A 27,244-nucleotide genomic window follows, 5' to 3' on the forward strand; every position below is an offset into this window, starting at 1 on the left:
TGACCGTATCGCTGACGAGTAGCGGGGGGGGGGGGGGGTGGGAGTACAATGCAGCAGTCGGAACCCACCCAGTTGGAATTTCAGCCACTTCACCCTCCAATCATCAGGCCTTAGCTACGTCCCTGAATACACACACCACGAAGGCTGAATACGAGACGAGACGCAGGGACTGCATTTTCCAAAATCATTCAGCGTAAAATGCTATCAAAGTACAGTAACTCTTTCGCTTCACATGACTGTCATTTTACATTTACCTCTTTGTCGGTTCATGAAAAGTCAAGCGCTTATGGTTTCATAAAATTACATTTACTACAAAATGAAGAGTGCGACTTGATTGACTCTTCAATGTTCTATAATTTCAGTTTCGACTCAAAATGCAGCAGAATATAAAAAATAAAAAACATGATTGATGGTAAGTCTGTACAAGTGTCATAAGTCTTCTTTTTATTTGAAGCGTGTAGAATACATTGGCTGTTTTCTACTTCTTCTAATATAATGAGAGAACAAAAACACTGATGCTATGATGACTGTTTCAAAGTGCTCACGAAAATGCGCGGAACTCATTTATACAGTATCCGGGTTGATATATGGTAATATATGTCACTGTGGAATGATCCATCACATGTGATCCGAAACCTGCTTTCATGCATAATACGCATATGAAGCTGAGTAGAAAGCGGTGGAGGAAACAATCATATGGCTGTGTACAAAGGTAGTTTACATTTCTTCTTTGTTAAACATAAAACACTAAATATTAATTTGATATTGTTTTCCAATTTCTTTTAAAATCAGTAGAATTTAGATTCAATTGACGTCGTTAAATTCATGCATACGATTGGCAGGTTGTAAACATCCTTCTAAGCTGGGACTTGTTTAATCGATTCTCCATCACATGTGACGTCAGGAAGGGTGAGAGGGACAAGGCTACAGCCTGGGGTCCTGGAGACACTTGTCGGAAATATTGGAAGATTATAAAAGTCACTGCGTATTCTTAATTTTCATAATGTAGGCCTATATACTTAAGAAAGTAAGATCAGTGTAATATATATATATATATATCCGTTTGGCCCGACTTGGCTCTCGACAACTCTTTGTTTATAAATCCGAACATGGATCAAGCAATTTCCCGATCACTGATTAAAATCCGAGTATGACTTGAACAACTCCCCAATCACTGATTGAAATCCTTTCATGGATTGAACAACTCCCTGATCACTGATAGTAATTTTCATCACTCCCAAGTGATCCAATCAATGAATCCATTTGCAATATGTAGGCTTGACATTATTGTTCACGTTCCTTAGACAATGTGTATAAAGGATTCTATGACGACAGCGGTCAATTTTCTACATTTATCCCGATAAATGGCTTGACACTTGAAGTTTGTGCTGACCAGTGTAGGTATTAAACTTTCTGGAGTGTCCTTCAGAGTAATAAATGTTCCTGCTGTGCCCAGATGCCGCCAAATTCAACACCAAAAGACGACAAACATTGTAATGGAGATGGAGAAAAGTGTACTGGTGGAGAGAAGTGCGGAGGAAGCAGGTATATTGCCTTCTATGTTAATATAGCCTACCGTGGTAAGTTGTAAAAACATATCATCCTTCTGTGTCATTGGCTGTACAAAATACAACTTTCTGGGTAAAACACATCCCACACTTGCATTTTTTACTTGAATCTGACCAACTTGCCCTTCCTCCTCATAGTTAAGGAAACAAGCACTCATAAGATATTTGATGTATCGAAATATACTTCTGTCCATATCGCACAGAAAAACTTGTTCAAACAAAAGTTACCAAGACGTGTGATTTACCATTAGCCTAAATTGATTTTTGAAAGTCTACTTTGTAAAATACAAAACTGCACATGTACTATATTCATTCGAAGATTGCATGTAAGCCAAATGTTCATGTAAAAATGGCGTTAGGCCCAGTTTAAAACGACGTAACATTGTACAACGTTTCCAGATTTAGAAACTGTTTTTAGGTAATCCGATTTCATCAATTCCTAGGATAAACTTCACATAATTGAAATATACATAAGGTTAAACTTGAATGGCATGAAACTTAAGCAAATAGTATCTGGATCCTTCCGACAGGCAAAGGTTGTAGAGACATGAGTTGTCTTGTAGTAAGAATAAATTACATTCATTTAAATGTGAATATGAAATTATTTGATCACGGCTAAAAGGTTTACAACATATCTCTGCACGCCTTATGAATCATTAAATGTTATCATGTTTCATCATAGGCATGTAACTACCTTCTGCCTCGCTTATCATCATTCGGTGTCATTAGTTGTACAAAATCAACCTTCTAAGTAAAGCACATCTCATACCTGAATTTACTACTTGAACTTGACCCAATTTGCCCTTCCTCCTCATAGTTTAAGCAAACACGCACACACGTGGTATCGAATCATAACTCTGTTTGTGTCGTACAGAAAAACTTGTTTAAACACAAGTTATTATCTCAGATGTGTGATTTACCAGTAGCATACATTGATTTTTGAAAGTCTAACACTTAAAATACAATATTGAAATACACTATATACAATCAAAGATTTCAAGTTCTCCACATGTAAATGAAATCATAGCGTTAGGTCCTACAATCTATATATAGTCCTAGGTTTAAATAGGATAACATTGTACAAAGTTCGCGGTTTTGAAAGCATGTTTTAGGGAATCCGATTTCATTTGTTTTTAAACATTTACTAATACGATATTGTATTCTTATGTCAATCATCATATTTGTTTTTCTTTTGATGTAACAAACCTTATGCCAGAGATATTGAATAAAATAAAGAGTAGATAATGTGTTTTGACTGTCATATCCTTTAGGCACACTTTATCCAGAACGTTTACCATCAAGTAAACAATCAACAGATTTGATCAAATGCCAGTTAATCTTTTTGTTTAAGTTGGAAGCTTTAGCAACTATTCTTTCATAAATAATAAATATTTAAAATATTACTATCTCAGCCAAGTCGTGAATCCATCATAGACTGCTGCAATGTTCACTTTATACTTAAATTAAAATAGTTACTGCATATGGATTACTGACCATTGCGTCATGTCGTCATGTTGAACGCAATTATTGTCCCTTGTCGAACTACCTACCTGTTAGGCCTATCGCTGAATGTGTTAATATTTTGATATCAATCAATATATCAATGTAATCTCTATGGAGTGTAGGCGGTATTCAGGTTAATTATATAATACGAAAGAAACTAAGAATGATGTGAAAGAATGACATTCTTTTTTACCCCAAATCTCCGAGAATTTGTGTGGTTTGGTTTATCCCTTGTCTGAGCAGGTCTATTAAATCTACTTCGCATCCCTCTTGATGATTCAAATTAAACATGTCTAACTTAAGGTGTAAATACACCACTTACGTTGAGTTATTTTTTTAAGGAAAGCTAAAAGCAAAATGAAAATGATATAAATATATAATTGTTTTGTTTTTCTACCACCGTACACCACCGGCATACAGAAGAATTTTCAGGTATACCAAGGAGAACGAAGAAAATGTCGTCATTCATATTAATCAATTGCTCGTATTTTCTGGTAGCGTTTTGTTTATACGACAAGAAAGTACAGGCGGGCAATTACTTTACGATTTGTAAAAATTGATGCAATATTTCACCGGAAATGGTTACATCGTCACATATGTTGTAGCCTTCTATAATTTATTGACTACAGTAGTAAGTCCAACTTTCCATACGCAATATATCTAGGGGTAAGGTTTAAGCTATTGTTGCATTAATGTGAAAACCTAGCTAGCCATGTTTTACACAGTAAAAAAACAGTATTTTGTTCCCATAAAATCGCAACAAAATCTTTAATCTTTAGTTGACTGTCCTATCTGTCTTAATTAACCCTTCAACATCGCAAGCCTTTAGTTGACTATCATATCAGGCTTAATTAACCTGCTTTGGAAAATCTTTGGCTAAAATGATTTACTTCGGTAGGATCTTTCAGTTTACTTTACAACAGGACATCTTTTAATGTTGCAGATGGTCCCGTCGTCGTCACGACAGTCACTGGCATTTCAGCTTTCATTCTTGGATGTCTGATAGTGATTGGAGTGCAGTGTGATTTACGCATGTAAGTTATAATTTTGTGAAAGAACGTTCGATGCTCCTATATAATCCAGTGACAGGATTGAGTCTGCAAAATTTCTCAAGTACATGATACAATAGACTATTACCGTGGAAGATAAGTCGTAATGCTTTAACTTACATGATGGACACTTTTAAGAATAACAGAATTGACTTCGAAGTAAGCGAGGAAATATTCTTAAGAAAGCCACATACTTGCTTCTTGAATGATATGGTCTTTATTTAATTATTATTTCATACTGACTATAATTTGTTCTAGTTTATTGTTCCTATTTTTTAATAAAAGTTCACCGTACTTGTATTTAAGAAACTATACCAAATCAATATTTAATTGTTAGGTCCACCTCTCATTTAATATATTTCAGAGGCGAAAGATTCTCAAGCAAGTTAGACAAAAAAATATCTGACAATACACCTGGCATGATGATATCATTCATAAATGACTCGTTATCGAATGAGCAATCTATGGATAATTTCATCAAAGATACACCACAACAACCGAGCGAATATTTAAGGGTGACTTAGAATATGGAGAGTGGCAAGCTACTACCACCGATGAACGAATTTGCAAGAGCTATCGAGAATTTGGAGATTGGTCAATTTTCTCATGCAGTCCATACATCAAACCAACTTAATTCCATACTCTGAACGATTTAAGAAACAGGGGAAATGAAACTTACGAGATAGAAAGGGTGGCATTCCCCCTACCTGAATATCAGCCTGTAAAAATATCAAACATTCCTAAATTAAATGTGCAACATGTTTTTTTAATAAAATACTTTCTTTTGTTTTTTTTAATGCTTTATAAATTGAAACTTGTCCTTCTGCTTATAAATTAAGAAAAAGTGTTATAAGTAAGTTCCATTATGTAAAAATACTAAAACAATAGGTAGTATTTAAATTACTGCTTTGATCGCCCTTCAGTCTCCCTATAAACTTGAATGTGTTTCCATACGCTATGATGGTTACCTTTGTGTAGCAACAAAGGTTTCGTCCGAAGATGATTAACTGTTTCACAATACGGGTCAACCACATTATAATCACTCTCACGCCAGAGAAAGGGTTCGAGCATAAGTATTCAACCTTAAAAGATAACAATTTTAATATCAAACTATATAATTTAAAACCAACATGAGTTCCATAATATCCACTACTGTAATGAGAATAGGGAAGGATTATTTGGCAAATATAACTCCTCTAACTATATGAATAATTCACACGATCCATACTGCAAATGGTACAATAAAAGTTTCTAAAACAGGACTCGGACAATCAGGCACAGATGAACATCTAACTTTGCCCTTGAAGACTGATGTTGACTGACTGTGTTCAAAATACGTCACCATTTTAAAATTCCTCTAACAATTGCGACCACGGAAATCGCATATCTGCTGCATCACACTGTCGAAAATTTCAAATCGGATGAATTTGAAATTACCTTTAAAAAAATGGAGCATTGTTACCCGGTATGACTGACATAACTTCTTGAACAATTTCGACATCCCCACAACGACGTCAGTAAGGCGCAATTAAAAACTGATACCCATATCACGAAAGGAATAGGCTTCGATGCACTTGCCTGCAAGTTCAATTATGCCTAATTCATTAAAAAACATATTGATGCTAGTGAAGTCTCAAAAAAATGTAGTTCTTCTACAACAATATAGTTTAAAATAAAATAAAAATCCTTCGTTATGACCTCGTAAGTCTCATAGTTAATTTTGTATTGACCTGAAAATAAGCAAAAAAAGAAAAAGACCTCTTTCTCTTGATCCAAGGGCAGATCCAGCATACCAGTAAAGGGGGGGGGGGGATTTGATCTGATGAAAGGTAAAGGGGGTATATGGAAGTTCATTTGTGCGCCTTAGAAGATAGCCACTAACTATTGAGAAGGCTATTATGTATAGAAGAGGCTTCATTGCTAAAATATGTGATTCAGAGTATGAAATGGGAACAAAAAAGAGAAGAGTCACACTGACCAATCATGAAAAATAATCTCAATGCGATGTGGACAGAATATATTCCTTATTTGCAACTACATTGCCTGTAGGGTTTTATCGTGTGGCAATAAAGTATGCAAGTAGTGTGTAGTGCTATTTTCTGTTCTAAAGATAGCGACTACATACGTGTTAACCAAAGAAATGCAACATCTGAAAATTTATCATGTAAGAGTGTAAAGTTACTCATGGAGTAAACTTCTAATGGGCCAAGTAACATTCCCTGTTACAATATGGAACCAGCCCCAATGCACCACCAATTCTATATAACCGTGATGAAACTCCTAATACCAGTAAATTTTCCGAACCATTTATTTCCATGACAACCGTTGCTATGGTAACCGACAGAGTGCTAAAATGCTGCAACAGCCAACTGACATCCAGCTGAAAATACATGTATGAGATAAAAAGGATGAGATGAAAAACATATAAATATTCTTAATATCAAAGCAGACCATGGGAGTCAACTTTTAATCCATTGAATTAAACTACTAGTATAATTGGATATTATTTAACTCTAGTGGTTTGAATTGCTCTATGAAATAATCGAAACCAAAATCGAACTCACTTAATTGTTCTGTATAATAGTAATAGAGGTTACTTTCAATCATAGACAGAGTTGTTAGCTGTTGGATATCGTTCTTCATTTTCCGCTTCAAACATAACATTAGTTCCTTGTACGTTACTGATCGTTTCATTCGTTGCCGAAATAGCTCAAGATGGAATATTTCTTTACAGTGGGTGTTCTTGTTCTGTTAGGTGCATGTAATCCAGCCTTGTCAAGTAAGTACAATATTTCACGATAACTTAGTCCCTGCTAGCCAGTTGTATGCTGCACTGTATCTCGCGCAGAGAATCTGTATTCTGTTGATAAATTACGCTTATTTTATATCAGTTTGTGTTTAAATTGAGAATTGTCAGTATCACACTAGCTGACTCGTATAGGCCTATTATTATAATCGCCGTGTGAGGACTAATGTCACTTCATACAACATTGATATCCCTTCGTCAAGGAAACGTCTGGTGTTCAACACTGGTACGTACAGAATATAGAGATGTCAGGCTAGACGTGCTCATTGATATGAGCGGTTTCTACATTGAGACATATTCACAATAATAAATAATATTTACATAATAAAAACTTAGGCATCAAATGGTATATTCTGAGATATATGATGACTGTAAATTAGGTCTATATAGGTAGCGCCAAAAGAAAAGTCTGTGCCACAAAATACTTTGTGTGAGCTTTAACAAATTAGGTGAGGGAGGGAGAGGGAGGGTGATTGCCCAAAATCTCACGAATAAACCATTTCCCACTGTTTCTGTTTTGAATAATGACGTTAATAATACGTATACGAGGAAGAACCAAGCTGTTTTTATATGTTAAGCATATATCTTAGATTGAGGAGGCATCAACTGTTGTGAAATATGACATTGTTTTGTCGACGTATATAGATGATTTACTTAATCCCAACTCAATAAGCTTCATAAAGGCCACATTATCTATCAGCTTTCAGTAACCACCGCGACGCTTGAAGGATATAAGCCGCGGTGTAGAGTGGGTAAAGTGAAGTCATTCAGATATTTTCGGATTTGAATCGGGGACGAAAAACCTTGGCAAACACTGTAATTGAATTAAAAACAATTGGATAATCACGATATATTATACTTCTTTCTGCATGACCGTGTGATCTGCTTCTCAATATTCAATGCATTGTTCTCCTACATATAGTTTTAAGTGAATGCTAGTGCGTCCTATTGCACTGATGTTGTATATCATTTGAATGTAGATAGCGGAAAAGTGTTTCAGCTGGGCAAGAGGGATGGGTGGCGGAATGTAAGGTTAATCGGAACAAAAAGGGAGTCGGAATGGGGACTAGATCGGCAATTGAATATAGTGTATCCATATGATGAGTGTTTTAAAGGTGTTATAAGAGGGGTCATGGAAAGGCCTCTAGTCATTTATATATTGTAACTTCCAAATTTTGGACAACAATGAAACTTGCAGTCAAGCTTTTCCGAAGGTCATTCAAAAGAAATGTTCAAAATTCATCCCTGAGTACAGCTTTGTAATCAAGCATATAACAATTAAATATATTGGTCCTGGTTGAAAGTGGTAATACCACTTTCAACCAGGACCAATATATTAACATACTATAGCCTACACCGTAGCAACTTTTGATGTCAATAATATTTCATTCTCCATTATTTGTATCATGTTTGCCAAAACGAGATCATGATTTAATACTTTACTATTTTCTTTCAAGGAAAATCTCGATATTCCAAATGAATTTTCTGTAACTCTTCGGCTGTATTTAAATTGCATGTAAATTTTAACGATTTTATGGCTAAGTAACAGCTAGGCTAAAGACAGACAATTAAGTCAAGATAACGGGAAACTCTTAATCGTTTGTGTTGATTTGACGAGAAATACTAGTTTCCCCGCGCCCTACACCAGCCGAAACTCATAACTATAGTACACAACCGTACATTAGTAGTTACTACTCAGTGTTCGTAACACGGTAACATGTGTTGCAGGTTGCACTGTAACAACTGCAAAGCTGTTATGTTGTTCCCATGTAAGACAAAGATCTGCGGGACTGGACAAGGAGTCTTTGCAGATGAGAGGGTCTACGAAATGAAGTAAAGGAGGTACGGTACCGCTTGATTCCAGTTCACACATCTCCCTAATTTACGCTAATTTGTCATGCCGAGAACGAAGAAAGGCCATCTTCGGGTATATCTATAGGCCTACTTATAGCATAAAACGACTAGATACGACTCCATTTTATATTTGTGTATTAAAGAACTCGCACTCAGTGGTTGATACAGCAACTAATGTTCACGTTCCACAACCGTGAATCAGTAATTACTACTTTGTGTTAGTTAGTGTACCAGCTATGAGTATCGGGTGCCGCTACACATCATGTCCCATACACACACACGAAGGCCGGCTATGTGTAGACTTGTCGAGAAAACTCCTTTTCTCGCCCCCTACACATCCCCTACACACATACCCTACACACATCACGAAGGCTGACACCGTGTCGAGACGCAAGGACCGCACTTTCCACAATCATTCTACATAAATTTTCATCAAAGTAGAGTGACACTGTCGCTTCATATGACTGTCATTTTCATATTTAGCTCTTATGCTTATTCTTTCATGAAAACCACATTAATAACAAAATAAAGAGGACGACGTGATTGACTGTTCAATATTCAATAATTTCAGTTTCGACTCTAAATGCAGCAGAATAAATATTTTACCATGATTTATATTCTGTTCAAGTTTATTAAGTCTTGTTTTATTTTTGTAGCATGCAGAGAATACATTGGATGTTTTCGTAAACCTTCTGATGTAATGAGGGAAAAAAACACTGATGCCATGATGACTGTTTCAATGTGCTCACGGATATGCGCGGAACGCAATTATACAGTATACGGGTTGATGTATGGTAATAGATGTCACTGTGGAATGATAACTGATGTCATTAACATCACATGTGACATGGAACCTGCGTCCCAGTGTAATACGCTATGCAGAGGGGTAGATAGATGTGGAGCAAACCAACACATGGCTGTGTACAAAGGTAGTTAAACATTATTCTCCGTCATATACAATGACACCATTAATTGATATTGTTTTCCAATTTCTTTCAATCATTTAATATCAGTAATATTTACATCCAATTTTACACTACCATTGACGTCGCTAAATGTATTCATTAGACTTAACATCCCTCTAAACAGGGAGTTGTTTAATCGATTCTTCGTCACCTGTGACGACATCAATGGTGGTAACAGACGACGCTACAGAGATTGGGCCTTGGAACAATCATGGGGTATTAGAAAAGGCCACGGCGTTTTCTTATTTTCATAATATATACCTATACTTAAGCAAGTAAGATCAGTGAAATATATCTAGATTCCCTTGACCCGACTTGGCTCTCGACAACTCTATGTCAATAATCGGAGCATGAATTTAACAACTCCTCAATCACTGATGGCAATTATCATCACTCCGAAATGATATTATTTACAACATGTAGGTTTGGCATTAGTGAAGCATTATATCATTAAAACTATTGTTCATATTCCTTAGGCAATGAGTATAAAGGATGCTATAACGACAGCGGTCAACATTCCACATTTAAGCCGATAAATGACATGACACTTGAAGTTTGTGCTGACGAGTGTAGGAATTCAACTTTCTGGAGTGTCCTTCACGGTAATAAATGTTCCTGTCGGTCCCAGATACCGCCAGATTCAACACGAAAAGATGACAAACATTGTAAAGACAAAGGAGAAAAGTGTACTGGTGGAGAGAAGTGCGGAGGAAGCGGGTATATTGATCTCTATGTCAATATAGCCTACCGTGGTAAGGTGTAAAAACATATCATCCTTAGGTGTCATTTGTTGTACAAATACAACTTTTTGATTATAGTACATCTCACACCTGCATTGATTACTTCCTCCTCATAGTTTAAGGAAACACTCACACATAAGATATTTGATGTATTCAAATAGACTACTGTCCATATCGTTCAGAAAAAGTTGTTCAAACACGATTTGCTGGCCAAGACGTGTGATTTACCAATAACCTGCATTCATTTTTGAAAGTCTACCTTGTAAAATACGAAACAGCACATGTACTTTATACAATTGAAGATTTCATGTTAGCCAAATGCTCATGTTATAATGGCGTTACGCCATGCAACCTATATATAGGCCTACTTTAAAATGACATTTCAATTTACAACGTCTCAGATTTAAAAACATGTTTTTAGAGAATCCGATTTAATATATTCCATGGCTAAACTTCACATTGTTGAAATATACATTAAATTAAACTTGAATGGCCCGAAACTGAAACATATAGTGCCGGGCTCTTTTGTAACAGACAAGGGTTGTAGACACATAAGTTGTCGTATAGTTAGAGCAAGTGACATTATTTGGTCACGCCTGATGCATAACTGTTAGCAAATTGCGCCATAGACATGTACCTGCCTTCCGCCTGGCTTTTATTTATTAAGTATACAAGAACCTTACGCTTATAGCTGATGATCATTAAACATTGACTGTGATGAAATTGCTGGGATTCTACTACTGTTTGGCTGATTTATAATGTCTCAGTAATATCAGAAATGTTCTGATACTGGAATGACAAAGTGACAGTAGCAAAACAGCTTCCTTACGTATACACAGATGTGTTAGACTAATAATAACTCAGCAACCATAATACAATGTGTACTTAACGTTAGCAACAAAAATCACTATGTGTTTGTCATCTTCGACAGATAATACGTAGTGCGTGATAATACATATACTGCTGGGAGATAAGGACGTATGGCTAGAAGACTACTATAGATTAATACAATGTAAAATTCCGAACGGATGGAAAAATAAGTGACTTCATGTCGTAACGTCACTTTTACATAATAGTTTTATTCACTACTCGTAAAGCAATCATCATGAGAGAATACTAAGTACTTTGAATCGAGTGCAAGTTCAAGTACTTTAGCATCTGAGTCCGAGTAATTTAACATCCGAGTTATTTTTTGTTGAAGTGCTTGAGTACTACTCGACTACCGACTACTTTTCGAGTAACCTACTATAAAACAATGAGGGAAACCTCTTTCGAATGTCGGGCAAGATGCCCTCAACGCCCTACACTATATGACATTGTCTAATGAAGGTGACAATCGTGTGTATCATATTTTTCTTTTGATATAAATTACGGATCTAAGGTCAGAATTATTGCATGTATTAGACAGTAGATGATGACAAACAAAAGTAGCTGTCGTGTATCATTTTCGTTTCGATTGTTTCAATTTTCAGATCCTACGGTAACAATTTGTCCAGTATGTTCGTCAGCTGACTCTCAATCAACAGGTTTGATCAACTGCCAATGCTGTTTTGTGTCGCTTTTCTAACCTTGTTTATTCCATGTATTTTTTTATATTTAAACTTTTTAATTAAACATGTTTATATGACAGTGTAAAGACAATAACTGCATGAATAAAGAAATGAAAAGAACCCAGACTTTAAGGTATTATTGTTTCACTTTTCGAACACAGATAATGTACGACATTGGCTTACAGAAGAAATATCAGGTAACATATCGAACAAGAAAAATAACGTTCTTCAATATTCTGAAGTACTCATATTTTCTAGTAGTGCTTTGTTTGTAAACGGCAAAAAAATACTGGTGGGGATAAATAAACTTTTCGATCAAAGCAAATTCATGCAAACTTTTGCCACAAGATGCTTTATCCTGCGTTGCATTTGTCTATACGCCTCGTCACAAATGTTGGAGCGGTCTAGAAGTAACTTCTAAAGAAAAACTACAAATACCAAATTTACGTAACGAACACAAACAATTCCTTTAAATGTATATATATATTTTCTCGTGCAACTTTTCTCGTGTGTGAATCTTGATTTATTTATTATATATCTGACATACCACTTCCTAACCATTCATTAAATATGTATTATATATATATATTAAAATATCAATAAACTGTTCTATACAGGTGGCAAAAGCCTACAGTGAAATTACGACCTTCCTTACCGGTTTCGAGCCTTTTGGCATACAACTAGCGTTCATGACCTTGTGTTTAGGGTGTCCGCATATAAAGCGGGAGGCCCGAGTTCGAATCCCGTCGGAGGCTGGAAGTGCTTCACTGTTCTATGTTTATATATATATATATATATATATAATATAGTTACTTAATATTACAAAAGTAATAACATGTCTCCTGCTACAAATGAGATTGAGTAATAATCATTAAATCTGCAATATTTCTTACTTCTAGATGGCTTCACGTGGCTATCGATAATTTTAATGATTTTGTCTTTCTTCATGGGATGTCTGGCAATCACTGGAATGATTTTTATAATACGTTCGTAAGTAAATTGATTTCAGACATGTATTTCGCACTTCTTCTAAGTCTTAGAGAAGTCCATTGCCCACTGAATACATTCCGTAGCAAGCGAGCATTAGCATTAAGCTAAGTCATTTAAAGCTAAACAAGCTCAATTGAGCTTCCTCCTTGGCTTATCGGTCGCATAGTGTAGTTAGCGGCTCACTGTTACAGTATTAGTGTTACAGTATTACACTGTTACAGTATTAGTATTGAAAGTACTACACCGTAATTCAAAGTGCTAATCGAGTCTAAGTTCTCTCCATTCATCTGCAGAAACTATACTAATTCAAATGCAATGGCATAGGCACGAAGGACAATTGAAAAAAAAAATCGATGACTGTTCTGTACTTCATTAGTTAAAATGAGAGTATGTCACAATTGTTTACGCACTACAGTCAGATAGGCGATCAAACGCATTAATTGATTTGAAAACATTATTGAAAAAGTCGAATAAGGATGTCCAATATTTCTTCACTTGGGTTTATTCCTCTATATTTTACAAAACAATAAATGATAGACAAACCACGTAATTGCTGCAGATGGCTTTCTGTTCTGGTAGTGTTATTCATGGGGGATATTTGAGGGTATTTAAATAGCTGTTTATATAATCTCTTTCCAAAGCTATCACTCGCGTAAACTCCTGATGGAGGTTAGGAAGAGAATTCAACAGACAGAGTTAACAAAATACGAGCTGAAAAGTGATATGGCGGTTTCCGAAGTAGAGTCTTGCATACCAGCGGAAGCTTCATCCCCACAACCGGAGGATATACCTCCACCACCGTTCCCAACCTCCCAACTTTCATCATCCGAATCATCATTATCACTGCCACCTCCTCCTTTGATAACGGAATCGCCAGGGGAATTGGTGCCGATAACTGTCGACCCAACATCAGCTGAGTTAGATTACTATACCACTATTAGTCGAAGTGATGTTAACACAATTTCAAACTTGGACATCCATCATTATGCCTTTACTCATACTCCCTCAGTTGTAGAATACATCAGTTGCAAAAAAGATGATACCCATAATATCGAGAAAGGATATGATATCACAAACGCATACGAAATCTCACACGTTATTACCAATCAACACTGGACACTGGAGGAACAAGATGCAGGTGGCAAAAAGCAAGATGAAATACAGTCACTGTCTGTGACCAAAACTAGAGCTGAACCCACTTTTGATCAAAGTAATAAAGAAACAACCCAGGATATTGACGGCAGTATTTACTCTATTCCAATTATCGTCGATCAAGCCAACAACGTCAACACCAAATCGTCTTCAGTTACATGCGAATATCAAGAACCAGACGACGAGGGAGAAATTGTGGAGTACAACGTTGCTTATGGAATACAAAGTGTGGTGCCCCCACAACCATCTCAGATTCCGTAACATGTGGCACGTTCCGCAATGACTTCGTTGTACAAGCTTATAGTGACCTTTATATAAACTCCAAGTGGATTTACTTTCAGTTTCAATAGAAAAGGCTTTGTTTGATAGAATTTCAATAGAGAAGCTAGAAGAATAACTAATTGATCATCTGGGAAACGTTTAACGAATCACCAAATTTAATTAGTGGCATCCGCAATTTTGTGACTAATGAATTTAAATAACCATGTAGCGACGATATAAACTTTGTGAAGGAAAAAATGCTTATAGAACGTCAAGTCAGACGGTTCCGCACGAAATTTATCGATACTTCTATAAACTCCTGGTTACCTGGCAACAGGCTGACATGAAAGTTCTCGCAGGTGATGAAAATAATAATCGGGAACCATATTTACTTGGAAACGAAGATAGAAATATCGTAAACGCGTATGTAGTCTCTATAAGTATAAAAGTTATAATTCCTAGCAATCCTAGAGGCATCTTGGATAAGACTTTTTAGATTATGAATGACATATCACTTGCAAATCAATGTGTATCGCACTTTAATTAGTTACATGGTTGTAGGTCTATACTTGCAGCACCTTGCGGCTATTGCTGTATTAGACTTGGAGTATGTAACGAAGTACCCTTGCACACTTTGTTATTTCGCTTTAATAAATATAATGAAACAAGAAAATAACATGATTCAATGTATGAATTATTTTAGATTCGGGGATTAACCTTGATATATAGTTATTATGTCTGGAATTTAAATTTTTAAAGCATTCGATGATATTTATTCATATAAGAAGATAAATACCGGTATGAAGCATACACATATGACATATATCACATGATCTACACATAGCCTACCTGCTGTTTTAAAGACGAAAAGACTATAGCATCGTGTCTTAAAAATATTACGCTTTAATATACATGTATATGCATTGCAATTTTTGATGAAGTCTTCCAAAACAGAAAAGTGCAGCCGATTCTCATAGCTGGTACAGCAACTACTGCACATGTCCCACAACCTTCCATCAGTAATAAGTACTTTGAGTTCGTAACACGGTAACATGTTTACAGGTGGCACTTTAAAAACTGCAAAGCTGTTAACTCTATAAAGATGAGAATGCCTCCGAGATGATGTATAAAGGAGCTACGGTACCACTTGATACCAGTTCACACTTCTCTTTAAATTACGCCAAATCGTCATGAAAAGAACGAAGAAAGGCCATGTTCCGTTATATATATTGGCCTACTTTCAAAATAACACAACTAGATACGACTTCATTTTAGAATCACGTATTAATGATCTCGCACTAAATGGTTGGTACAGCAACTACTGTTCATGTCCCACAATCGTGCATCTGTAATTTCTACTGTGTGTCCGTAACAAGGTAACATGTGTTACAGGACATGAACAGTTATTTACTGTACCAGCTATCAGTATCGGGGAAAATATATACTCACCATTAAGTTATGTGTTGCAAATATTTCTTGCTAGTCACATTTTCATGATGTTAAGTTTTAGATATACTTTGCTAGAGTTGGTGGGCCCCATTAATTCTCCAAGGATCCACCGTCCGTGAAAATGAGCAAGTTTGTTTGACAAACCATCTTACAAAATAAGGAACCTAAAGAATACTCGTAATTAACTGCACTGCTGAGGTACTGAACACACGGTCCAAACTCAAAGATTTAAAATTTTCAACACACTCAAATTGCATTTCAGTGATGGCTTAGAACACAATATTTCCAAATTATACACAACTTCGAGATAATGTATGTGTCAAATGTTTGATACCGAGACACAAAAATGGAACAGCCTCTCTCAGTTTCAGTGAATGTTATTGTGTTACGTAATAGTCGTTTAATATCGCAAGACGGGCGTAAAAATGAATACCTTCACATATTTAGAACATGCATCATTGTATCTTGCTTTTCGAAACTTTCTTCATGAGATTTCTAGAAAATACAGGCGATTCATAGAGTTTAACAAGTTATCAAGACAGGATAACAAGAAAATTACTGGAAGATTACAACAGTACTGGAAACAGTTGGTGTGTTAAGGATGTGATAAGGTTAAGGAATGGGGAAATAATGCATTGAGATTACAGAATGTATCAAGTATACAGAGTGTGGAAATGAAGGAATGAGAGGAAAGGAAAGTTTGATCACCTAATATAAATGACTTGATCAGTTTTTTTATTTGAATAAGAGAAACAAATTAACCGGTATACACTGAAGTGTGAATAACACCGTAACACGTGTAGGACCTGTCAGCAGATGCTACTGTGGAAGAATTACTAACAGACGAATTCATTATTTCACTTTTTTTATTTCACTTGTAATAAATCTAAACAACTGTCACTCTGTCTGACCAGTAAGTATACGTTAGTATCAGGTGCGTATCCAGGGGGGGGCGTTGGGGGCGCGCGCCCCCCGGGTAAGGAAAAGAGGAGAGAAAAAAAAGAGAAGAAAAAATGGAAAAGGAGGGGAAAAAAGAAAAGGAGGAGAGGAAGGAAGGGAAAGAAAAAGAAAAAAGAGAGAAAAAGGAGAAAAGGAGGGAGTAGAAGATAGCCAAGACCTCGGGAAGAGAAAGATCCCTATTATATACACAGGGTAGCCAGTGACAGATCAAGGATTACGGAGGGGGTGTGCGCCTCACCCTACCCCTTACCCCGACAACTCCATTTTTTGACGTTTCCGTTTTTCCTCTCTCACTAATGTACTTGAACTCGACCGAGTCGTCGGGGAACATAACGCATTTCGGGAAGGGGGCGACCGCCCCCCCCCCGAGCAAATTTGCTCTATGACATCGCTAGTAATTTCAAAATAGACAATGCTTAGATGCAACTTACAAGGCCTGGGAAGTGTCATTTCCAGCGATCTGGGAGGCATTTTCGGCCAAAATTTTTCTTGTACGCTTCGCGCCAACTCATGGTGGCGCTTCGCTTAGATAGTTTGCCTACAGGCTTCGCCCTCCCTTGGCAATTACTCGCTACACGCCTGTTCGAATTTGTAAAGCAAAGAGCAGATATAACATCATATCAATGAGCATTGAAATGCATGTTCCACGATGAACAGCCTCAAAAACTGTCAATGTGTGTAGTCAAAGGCGTAGGAGCCAGATTGGATTTGGGGGCTGTAATGACGGTCATTACATTGTATGGCATCGTGTACCGCACGGTCCGTCAAAGTTGCACAGTATACCGCCGGATGCTAATGTAAACAACCAAATGTCTTATGTAGATGGAGAAAAAGCATACAGATCCATTTATGTCAAAACTCTCTTTTACAGTAGTAATGTCGGCCAAGCTTAGAACTTTATTTAAATTACCAAGGAGATCATTTTAAGCTATTCATTGCTATTTATTTTTCTTTCAGTAGGTGCCCGAAAAAAATGGGAAAACAATTGGGGGGGGGGGGGGGCTGCAGCCCCCGCCTCCTACGGGACCTACGCCTATGAGTGAAGTGTTCGGTTTCGATAAACCTGATATCGGAAATATCTCCTAGTTTTCTGTTCCTTCAACCAAGTTTTGTAAAAGCCATTATAAGAGGTTGCAATATTTCTACACCAATAAATTAACTGTGTCGGAATTTTCCAAAATTTCCTCACCAACATTCTTCATCATACTTTCCTCTACTCGTTCAATTGTGACCTGTCTGTTAGGGGTTCAAGGAGGTTTTTCTATATTGGTTGTCTATAGATTGAATTTTGTGCAACATTATGGGTATGTTTTCAAGTGATTTTATTCACAAGAAAAGTGAATTTTCAAATTCTCAACAAGTAATGGGCTTAAAACCTTGAAAAGTGGGGCTTTCGGATATTGTGGGCCGTGACGTAGAATAACCTACAAAAGCAATGATCCATAGGACATGCAATGAGGTCGAACATGATGTGTGACTGGTGACAATCTTCAAAAAGGTTATGGATGGAAAAAACTTTTGGGAAATACTTGGTTCTCAGGCAAAAGTTGTACATCTGGTTGCTCATTTTCAAGCCCGAGAAGTGCCATTTCCGGTGATCTGGGGGGTATCAAAACCAGAAATTTTCTTGTACGCTCCGCGCCAACTGATGGTGGCGCTCCGCTTAGATAGTAATTCGCGCCCCCCGGGTTAGAAAATCCTGGATACGCGCCTGAGTATGCCATAAGAATGGTTCAATTGCGGCTTCTAATAAGCGTTTTGCAGTAAAGTGTCATCCGTTAAATATGGACACAATTTTTGGGAAACTGTTCATAAATGTAACACATGTCAAGAAATGATAACACATCAATTTAACTAATTAATGGGTACTCACTTGTACCGGTTTAACTAATAAAGCCATAAAAATATGCCTAAAAAAACAAACACAGTTTAGTATGCACAAATGTGAAACGTTTTCTCCGTGTATAGCTTCCCTTAGAGAGAGGTTTTATTCCAAATTAGTTGCTAGCTAAATTATTTCAAATAATTGTTAAGATCGTGTCTTCAAAGACTGTTGGTGACTGTTGTATTTTAATATCACTCCCTCTACAGGACAAAATAAAAATTTTAATATGGCCGCCGACTAAGAATTCTTATGGTGTCGCACCACAATTGACTTACACATTAAACTCGTCACTTTCAAGACCCACCAAAATATAGATTTACGTTTTCGACTGGCATATCATACCCACCACATGATAGCTGAGATCTTTGCTTATCATGGCACTTGCATATTTGTTATCATGACCGTTTGGATTTTGAGCTAGAGAAGTAACAAGTTTATCATACTGCACCACCACCCTTCCGTGTGCTTGCTAGGAGTAATAGCAACATTGAACCAACGAATTACTAGAATGGTTTATATCACGTCTGAATGCACGTTAGACATCTAATTTTTATGTGCGAGGATCCCAAATACCCCTACTTACATATGCAACGACAGCACCCCTCGGTTAAAAATTCTTCATTTGCATTTGGCCTTTCCATCAAGGTTCATGTTCTGACCTTAATTAGACGGGGAAATTTGAAATCATATACACACCATTGTTGTACGTTTTCTGATCGTTTATAAACACTTCGTTAAATTCTCAAAGTGTGTTTGTTGATGAATTTTGGAAAACAAACTTCCTAAGCAGATTTAATATTTCTTATTCTAAATGCACTCTGTCCAGATGGGTTTGATGGAGAAAAGTTGTCGCAATCGAACGGAGAAATTTATTTTCTGTTCCCCCTTCTGGCGCAAACGATTTACCGTTAAATCACTTCGATCGCCCATATCAGCATGTTTATTACACAAATGTAACCTATATATACGCGTATCGTCCGCTTGTTTTACCCAATTTCACGGAGGCAACGTCTGAATTACCAGTTTATTCCTTGCAATGGAAGGAAATGACACAATTTCGCAAGCTACATCGGTAAGACCGAAAGAAAGATATATACTATTCAAGAGAATGGACCTAACACAGGCTAGCACACAGGCCTAACAGTCGTAAACAAAACAGAGATATTTGATTGGCGCATGATCTGTTGGGCGGGGCTTTCAAAGTTTGAATGAAGTTTGTAGAATCTACGGACTCGTTGAACAATTTTAAAGAATTACTTCAGTGCTCTTTCCTGTTGTTCATGATGATGTTGCCGGATGCTTAACTAATTATAAGAGTTGATAGCTGTCAACCTAGTAACGAAAAGGGAAACTAAAATTTGATTTTCGAAAAGGAAATACGCAATTCTTTGTCAAGCCAATTCAATGTAATTTCACCAATATTAAAGATCATTCAAAGAGACAAAATATAACCTACTACGAGGCATAACAGTCCTTAGTTTCGATTATTTGTCAATGCGTATGCTCTAAAATGATATGTTCATCGCTATATATGAATGCATGATGACCATGATGAGGACGATAAAGCTATAGGGTGTTCCGAAAGTTCGCTCCGCCCTAGCGCCCATCTTCCCTTCAGCATCTCAGCCATACTAAAATAGCCCCCTCAATTTCAAACCATCTGTGATACTCGGTACGAATTGCCTACGGAACACACTGTAACGAACTCAGTGAGTAATTAACTTTTCTTGTACGGACACACAGCGCACACTTGGTGAATTGAATAGGTACACAAACCTCAACGCATAACAATATGGCGCCTAAGGGAAACAACAGTGGCTTGGAAAAGGAGAGGGAACTTGCTAGGTAAAAGCGGAAGAAAGGGGAAACAAATAAGGAAACTGACTTTACTACATCTTTACATATATATGTAGCCTATATAAAACAATAACAATTACTGTATGCATGGTGTTTATTGTAGCTTTAAACATCTTTTAAAGAAAAAAAAAAAACTTTCGGAACTTTCGGAACACCCTATAGAAGAGAGCATTGCAATAGCAATGAGGATGCCGATTGCGATCATCATTAATTTATCTTGTTTTTTAAGCGCAGGTACGCCTTGACAAATTCTCAGCTTCGTAGGGTTGAATAGTAATATAATTATCTTAATCTTCCCTCCTGATTAATCCAAATATTAACATCGTGTTTACACAGCTGTTCCATCCATCCCTCTCATCGCATTCCTTAGCTCTCCCTATTGCCGTTTTTTTTTAATAAAACCACGACATAAACCAAACTGCTCCTTTCCCCTCATACCTTTATTTTTACACTATATGTTAACTTTATTTATTCTGTACTCTCATTCCATTTTTTCTCACTTCCATAACCTTATCACACCATTCAGTAATCATTTCAGGGGTGGCCGTCACATCCCCTCCTCTGCCACTAGGTTTTTGAAAAACTTCAAAACCGCTCTTTTCATAAACCATAACACGAAGTGCCCCCCCCCCCCCCATTTTGTGTGTACAAAGTGCAATATTGTTGAACAATTTGACTAAAAAGTACAGTGTTCTTCAAAAATCAAGAACAATATAATTAAAAAGGATTTCAAATAGTACAATTTGTGGTACAGAATGCACAGAGGTAATTTCGGGTTTGTGCCCCAGCCTTTCTAATTAATTCAATGTCACTTGCTCACTGTTCCTGAAAACTTGTGCCTACCAAGATTGAACTCTCTTCCGCCGCCCCTTCATGACTTCGTCTTTTATGTTTCCTGCATCAAATCGTTTTCCCCACACCATTTAGTGTTTCAGAAGATTCTCTCTTTGGATGTCTGACAGTGATTGGAGTGCAGTTTGTTTTAAGCATGTAAAATTGTTATGTTAATTTATGAAACTAGGACAGCAACAGAGTTCTATACGACTGAATAATTTAATTGCATGACTGATCTGCAAACGTCGTTACTAAATGATGAAGAAGGCTATTACTGTGGAAGAGAAATCATAATGGTTTGACGTACAGGATTGACGCTTTAAAAAGTAAGTCACTTTGTATATGCCAGACCCATCAAACTTTTTTATAATGTTTTCATATATATGTATTTTTAACGCTGTTTTGTTACTGCAAACTGGCGCTAACGTGTTAGGTCGTACTATTGTAAGGTAATACTTTTAGGCAGCCTAGACAACTAATAATTCGATCCGTCCGTAAATGCATATAAGCAGATTACGTCTGTCAACATCATTATTGGAAAACTTCCAATATGTTCATTTGGTATAGATAGTCATGACATAAACGTTATCGGTTGATAAATTCATGAGTTAAGCCATTATGATATGCTGTTAACATTTTAAATGTTTGCAAAATTGTTAATTTCAACACCACATCTTCCGTTTCGTTAATTTTAAATCGCTTATTCCGTATTTCCAAGGAACACAAGAAATTTAACAGAGCCCTTCTTATCGATCATCAACCGATGTTTAAGCAATAATACTGTTGAACATATTGACCCCTCTTGAACCCTCGAAATTAAAAAAAAAAGGGTATTCTCTCAGCTAATCTTGTCTCAACGTATTCCCCGATTTGAAAATAAAAGCAATGCCGCCCTCTATTCTAGCGAAAACAGATGCATTCCTTAAATGTGACATTCTTATCCTTAGCTATAAACAGGGTATGGATCTGGGCACTGTTACCGCAAAGTTTTCAGGTGTCCGAAATTCCAATCTGTATCTCAGTTCTGCGTACACTAAGGGCTTACTGTGTTATCGTAGTGTGCGTTATGTGCGAGCATTTTTTTGCCCCTGCTTCACAATGTTGCTAGTTGTACACAATTGTTCTATTGGCAATGAAACAATGCATTTTTTAGAGTAAAATAAATCCTCCATGCGACGGGGGCAAACCCTTTTTCCCGATTTTCGCTGGCATGTCGTACGGCATCTACAGACCGAGGAATCTGCTGCACTTGAAATATTCACATCGTTACTTTGTGATAAATTGCTCTAATCCATTACGTTAAAAGTACTTTTTTGATAGATTAATAGTAAAAAAACTAAGGGTATACACTTTTTTAGTTTTGTTGCTGGCAATCCACATGATATAAAAGCAAACTAATAGTGATAAATGGCCCCAGCACAGTTTGGATAGGTGTAATTTACGGTAGCCAAATAAATAGGCGCGGTATGTATTCATTTGATTTAATGAGCAAGGAAACAACAATATTGATAGAATGATTTGCGCTAAGTAATGAATGGGAAGGTCATCCGAGAACTTTACACATTATTTCAGCTGCAGATAATTAGTCACACCGACAACTTTGACTCTTCAGGCTGTGCATTGGTATACATTTCTTCCTTTTTCAGTTAGTTGAGGCTTCATATCATGGGATCTGTTTCTGTAGTAAGGGGTGATAAGATATGGGTAAGATCAGGGACTCTCTGTTAAGATTATGGCCTTTGTGTGTGTCGGGTAGTTGAGTGCGTAACCATTTTGCCAAAATGAGGCGGTGGGAGTACCAATCAGAGGGAGGGGTAAGGGAGAGAAACTCAAAAAGATGAATGACCTTCGGCACAGGGGTAAACTGGACTCCTCCAGCAGCCTTTACCACATTTTACTGCATTACTACAAACATATGGTGGCTTCCACGACAATTCTCTACCAGGTATGCAGTATTGGCCCCAAATATACTAGATCTTCAAATATGGTTACCTTTAGTCAAAGTTTTTAAACTGCTGTCATTACCACCTTCGAGGAAATTTACATAACTGGGACATTCAGGCATCTTATGATTTCAATTAGAATGCATAAGAACAATTTGTAAAGTAAAGACCTCTAGAAACGTTCTTTTTGAAATCTTCTAGCAATATTATAGCATGCTAAATTGGGGCCAATACTACATAGCCTACCGTTAAAATATCCTGTAACCTGCTCTGGATAAACAGTATCATCTACGGAAGACATTTTTGGGTTAAAGTATGAATATGGTCACTTTAACATGAAAAATGCAAATGAGTGTACGCTTTCCCTGCTCATGGCTATTAACTTGTTTTAGTTGAACTCAATGAATAGAACTGTACAGGTGCAATAAATGTGTTAGAAAAAGGTGACAATACTGTCTTACCCGACTTTAGAATAAGCAATACAAACATTAGTAGGACAGCGTTCCAAATACGGAATGCAGGAACAAATATCTAACTATGGCGATGAGACTCCATGCCTACGTTGTGGATCTTCCCATAAGAAGTATAGCAGCTGCACAACAAACTTTGCCAAAACTTCAAAAGACCATATAATGTTCCCTGCCACTGGGGTTATCATGAGAACACTGAATAAAACTGTTTTATCACCTACTAGAAGCTGCAAGTTTGAGTACCTCTTCAACACTCCATGACATCACAGTATATATTATGTTAAATTGATCTCACACAATACAAAATAAAGACAAGCTATTCTGTGCGAGCAATAAATAACTCAAGATCAATGTCACATTAAATATACTGGTATGACTGAACACACTGCAGTATATAAACAGATCAGATATTGCTATCATGGAAAGCCAAATGGTGTACAATAAAGTATGCAGTGAAACCAATATTCAATCATTTAGTTTATAAATATGACACAGTTATTACTTTGATGACATCAATTATGTAGTTTATAGTACACTATGAAAGAACATGCAAATGAATGCTAAATACTACAGAAAGGAGTAAGATACATAACGCATTGAATGCAACAATCGATGTTTGGCACTGTGAAAAGATTAACTCTTATGATACATTGCACTTCCTGTGTGACATTAGTTCACTGAGACACCATGTTTGTTGTTGTCCGTTATGGTACAGTTTGTTCAATCTTGTGCTATGGCTTGTGATATCTACATTCTGGATACGTGTTACTTCCCTTGTCTACTCTTGTGTCCCTGATGTATGGTATTTAAGCAAGCTTTTGGAACTGCTTTGACATCAGCTATTTCGAAATTGTCCTTATCTATTTCAAACACGTTCACTATGTAAATATGTAGCTCTTACTGGAGAACAAGATAAATGGCAATCATCTTACATATCATGTCATAACACTACGCTGTGCTGTACTGCTCCTCTAAAGGATGTACTGTACATCAGTAATGTCAGATGAAAAGGAAAAAACGACATATTTATGGCTTTGTGTGAGGACAAAAGTGTTGCAAAGATATACCTGGTGCTGTTGGCGATTGAACTAAAAAATGATTTTCCAAGATATGATTCATTTGATTTTAATTGCAAAAGAGACATTCAGGCTCATAGCCAAGGTAACTGGGTTGGAGCCAGCATAAATGATATGTTTGTTTATTCACTGAGATTGTAACTTGCACTCGTTGTAATAACTAAACATTATTGTTCAAAATGGGAGAAAATAGACCCCAAAATGATGGCCCTCAAAATGCTTAACTAGAAATAGCTCACAATCAAAATTTGCCAATAATGTCAATGTCTTTGCTGATATGAAACTATATGCGCATAAAAACTTGATCAGATGACTAATGCAGTATAGGCAGTGAAGAGTAACTATCTTTAAGCAGTGTTAGTATGTACAAATGATGCCACATCATCATGAAACATTTAAACAAAACATAAGAAAATAATAAATTTGTGAACACAAACTGCTTCAGACAGGTAGGTAGTACAGTCTACAAGATTGGTAAATGTCTTTATTTTCAGAGATAAGGAAAAATACTATTGTTATTATTAACCTGTGGAGTTTGAACATTTTTGGGTCCTTCGAATTTACAGACCTTCAGTGGCTGTATTAGCACCATGTTTAGCACTATATGTCTATGTTATTTAATATTAAATCATACAATACAAATATATAGATATATTTATATAATACATATAATATATATATAATAATAATAAATGAATAAATGTGTCCAATGTTCTTAATCCTGTAAGTCATATACAGTCCTACAGTAGTAGACTGCAGACCTAGTTGAACTGTAGACCTAGCTGCAGCATGGTATGGTTACAGTATGTACATTAAAAAATTACCAGTCTCCACTGGGGTACAGCTGCTGGAGTGCATTGCTGCATCATCCTCTGTTAGGGGCATAACCTTTTGTTGAGGAACTGGTGTTGTCTTTTCTGGAGGTTCAATTTGGATACCAACCTCTCGAGTTTCTTAATTGGGCTCACACCTTCAACTGGAAAAGACAAATAATACCGGGTTGGGCAAAGTTAATTAAATATCAGAATGCAAACTGTACACAGTGAATTATATAATTCCCAACTTAAATGACTGAATACCACATTCTGCCCTTAACTAACTAATCAACAATCCACATCAATTTTTGCAAACACAGTACAGTAATTACACTACTAGATACAGAACGTTGCTATTGGCAGCACCTGCTTTATGATCTACAGTATTTATAGTGTCAACTCTGCACGGTTTCAAGAATGGTTCATTTACTAATATAGTGCCAGCCTAAACTAGTGATGTGCACCAATATCAATTATTACTATTATTTCTATGTGAGTCGTATACACCTGCAGTATTATAAATTATTTAATAATACCTTGGCATACACCAAATGTCATAACGTTTGGTGTTACAATGGCAATGTCCCAGTAGGCTTGTTCATTATTACACTAATTTGTCACATAATTTCATCATGTTCAGGCATGCATATTTGCTTTAAGAATATAGCTAGACTTTGCTTATTTACGAGACTAAAATTTGCGGAATATTCTACAGGTGTGCCCTGAACAATAAACTTTTAAAGACAACATAGAAACATGATACGGTATTTTATGGGCAACCATTCTAGTTCTCTCACAAATCAATAGTATCACTTTCTTTTTGCATAATTTTTAGAACTGTATTATCAGATTATGTGTAGAGCTATGAAGCCTATCATGAAATTATCAATTATTGTAAGACTCAACGACCCCCCCCCCCCCCCGGAATGGTCCAACTACAATATGTGCGTCAGTGTACGTCAATGTGCCATGCAGGGTTCATTATCATATTATGATGGTCAGCAAATGATCGGTCAAAATGTTAATTTGGTGTATGCCAAAGACATACAATGATGTGTCAATTCCACTATGATGCAGGGGTGCATCAATGTTCAAAATTAAGTCGAAATTAACCTATTCCAGGGGTTGGCGGGTGCGTCATACAATTGCTAGACCTGTGCATTACTGGCATCTGCAACATTGATAGTCCTTTATAATCAAACTAGATTAAAACATAGAAAGGAGAAGCAATAATTCACACATATTTTGAGTTTAACAGATAAATCCATAAGAACGATCAATAATGTGTTAGTTCAAAAAACACTGAGATTTGAGTAATCCGTTAGACCATGTTTCTACTGCATTGTGCAATATATGACTTAAATAGTACACACTATCACCATGGAAAGCACATAAACTGTTGGAAAATTAGAGAAGAATATAATAGACCCAGCAAACTTTATGGTAGATTATTATGTTAGTATTACATCTTAGAATAGGTAGATTACAACACTAATTGCAAAATACTGTACCATGTT

General features: G+C 36.5%; 2 protein-coding genes and 1 long non-coding RNA gene across 4 annotated transcripts in view; 2 read left to right on the plus strand and 1 right to left on the minus strand.

Annotated features, from left to right (window-relative positions):
• LOC139974442 (uncharacterized) overlaps positions 1-27,244 on the minus strand; it is a 77,426-nt gene that overhangs the window by 49,116 nt on the left and 1,066 nt on the right. Inside the window, exon 2 of the long non-coding RNA XR_011795484.1 lies at positions 23,828-25,888. This is a non-coding gene — a long non-coding RNA (uncharacterized lncRNA). The remainder of the gene's footprint in view (positions 1-23,827; positions 25,889-27,244) is intronic.
• On the plus strand, positions 97-4,766 carry LOC139973039 (uncharacterized). 2 transcript variants are annotated; one of them, XM_071979385.1, is made up of 4 exons: positions 97-712; positions 1,305-1,580; positions 4,015-4,105; positions 4,485-4,766. In XM_071979385.1, exons 2-4 carry the CDS (start codon positions 1,457-1,459, stop codon positions 4,642-4,644), a joined length of 375 nt encoding a protein of 124 aa, XP_071835486.1. In that variant the 5' UTR covers positions 97-712; positions 1,305-1,456; the 3' UTR covers positions 4,645-4,766. The 2 variants fall into 2 exon arrangements, with proteins under 2 accessions (XP_071835486.1, XP_071835487.1); XM_071979386.1 differs by having other exon boundaries at positions 1,457-1,580.
• Positions 6,662-16,690, plus strand: LOC139974436 (uncharacterized). Its single transcript, XM_071981590.1, has 7 exons — positions 6,662-6,899; positions 9,437-9,709; positions 10,222-10,497; positions 11,958-12,011; positions 12,197-12,232; positions 12,935-13,025; positions 13,667-16,690. The coding sequence occupies exons 1-7, from the start codon at positions 6,836-6,838 to the stop codon at positions 14,436-14,438; spliced, it is 1,566 nt and encodes a 521-aa protein (XP_071837691.1). The 5' UTR covers positions 6,662-6,835; the 3' UTR covers positions 14,439-16,690.

This window comes from Apostichopus japonicus, chromosome 9 (assembly GCF_037975245.1).
Source record: "Apostichopus japonicus isolate 1M-3 chromosome 9, ASM3797524v1, whole genome shotgun sequence".
Lineage (NCBI taxonomy): Eukaryota > Metazoa > Echinodermata > Holothuroidea > Aspidochirotida > Stichopodidae > Apostichopus > Apostichopus japonicus.

Coding starts and splice junctions, on each gene's coding strand:
- LOC139973039 (XM_071979385.1), top strand. CDS start 1,457: ATGCCGCCAAATTCAACACCAAAAGACGACAAACATTGTAATGGAGAT. Junction 1,581..4,014: donor TGTTAATATAGCCTACCGTG/GTAAGTTGTAAA, acceptor TTAATGTTGCAG/ATGGTCCCGTCGTCGTCACG. Junction 4,106..4,484: donor GTGCAGTGTGATTTACGCAT/GTAAGTTATAAT, acceptor AATATATTTCAG/AGGCGAAAGATTCTCAAGCA.
- LOC139974436 (XM_071981590.1), top strand. CDS start 6,836: ATGGAATATTTCTTTACAGTGGGTGTTCTTGTTCTGTTAGGTGCATGT. Junction 12,012..12,196: donor AGCTGACTCTCAATCAACAG/GTTTGATCAACT, acceptor TTTCGAACACAG/ATAATGTACGACATTGGCTT. Junction 13,026..13,666: donor ATGATTTTTATAATACGTTC/GTAAGTAAATTG, acceptor CTCTTTCCAAAG/CTATCACTCGCGTAAACTCC.